Here is a 677-nt window from a genome sequence, read left to right as displayed (position 1 = left end):
GGGGTGGTGGGCACAGGGTGGTGGGCACGGGGTGATGGACAAGGGGCAACGGTTCTAGGATGGCAGACTTTGGGAGGGCAGTGGACCACGGGCACAGCGTGTCAGGCGATGGGCGGGGGGGCACTGGCCGCAGGCCCCCCCCCCTCTCCCCCTCCCTTGGCAGTGCCTCCCCTGCCCATCCTGAACCCGGGCCCGCCGCTGGAGGAGGGCCAGGGCCGCACGCTGGCGGCCTCGTGCACGGCCGAGGGCAGCCCGGTGCCCTCGGTGCGCTGGGAGACCGAGGTGCGCGGCACCAACGCCACGCGCCGCTCGGCCCACGCCCGCTCCGCCTCCGTCACCAGCGAGTTCTTCCTCGTGCCCGGGCGCAGCATGAACGGCAAGAGCCTCACCTGCGTGGTGGCACACCCGGGGCTGCGCCACGAGAAGAGGATCACCCACACCCTCAGCGTCGCCTGTGCGGGCACAGGGCAACGGGGGGGGGAAAGGGCAGAGGGGGTGAGGGGTGGGACGTGGGGGTGTGGGGGGTGATGGGGGTAGGGTGGGTGGTGGGGACGTGGAGGGTGTTGGGGATATGGTGGGTTTTGGGGACGTGGAAGGCGTTGGGGATGTGATGGGTATTGGGGGCATGGGGTGTGTGTAGGGGTAGAGGGGAAGTGATGGGCACTGGGTACACGGGG

At 70.9% G+C, this 677-nt stretch overlaps 1 protein-coding gene across 1 annotated transcript in view; it reads left to right on the top strand.

Moving 5' to 3' along the window:
* The window catches only part of NECTIN4 (nectin cell adhesion molecule 4), a gene marked incomplete at both ends in the record, with an annotated part of 2357 nt that extends 1903 nt beyond the window's left edge, over positions 1–454 (top strand). The window contains one exon of the mRNA XM_027633028.1: positions 164–454. Within this exon, the coding sequence (XP_027488829.1) occupies positions 164–454 (291 nt within the window). The remainder of the gene's footprint in view (positions 1–163) is intronic.
* Between the last annotated feature and the right edge of the window lie 223 nt (positions 455–677).

Source organism: Corapipo altera, unplaced genomic scaffold, assembly GCF_003945725.1.
Source record: "Corapipo altera isolate COAL_440 unplaced genomic scaffold, ASM394572v1 59716, whole genome shotgun sequence".
Lineage (NCBI taxonomy): Eukaryota > Metazoa > Chordata > Aves > Passeriformes > Pipridae > Corapipo > Corapipo altera.
This window is presented reverse-complemented; position numbering and strand designations above follow the sequence as displayed.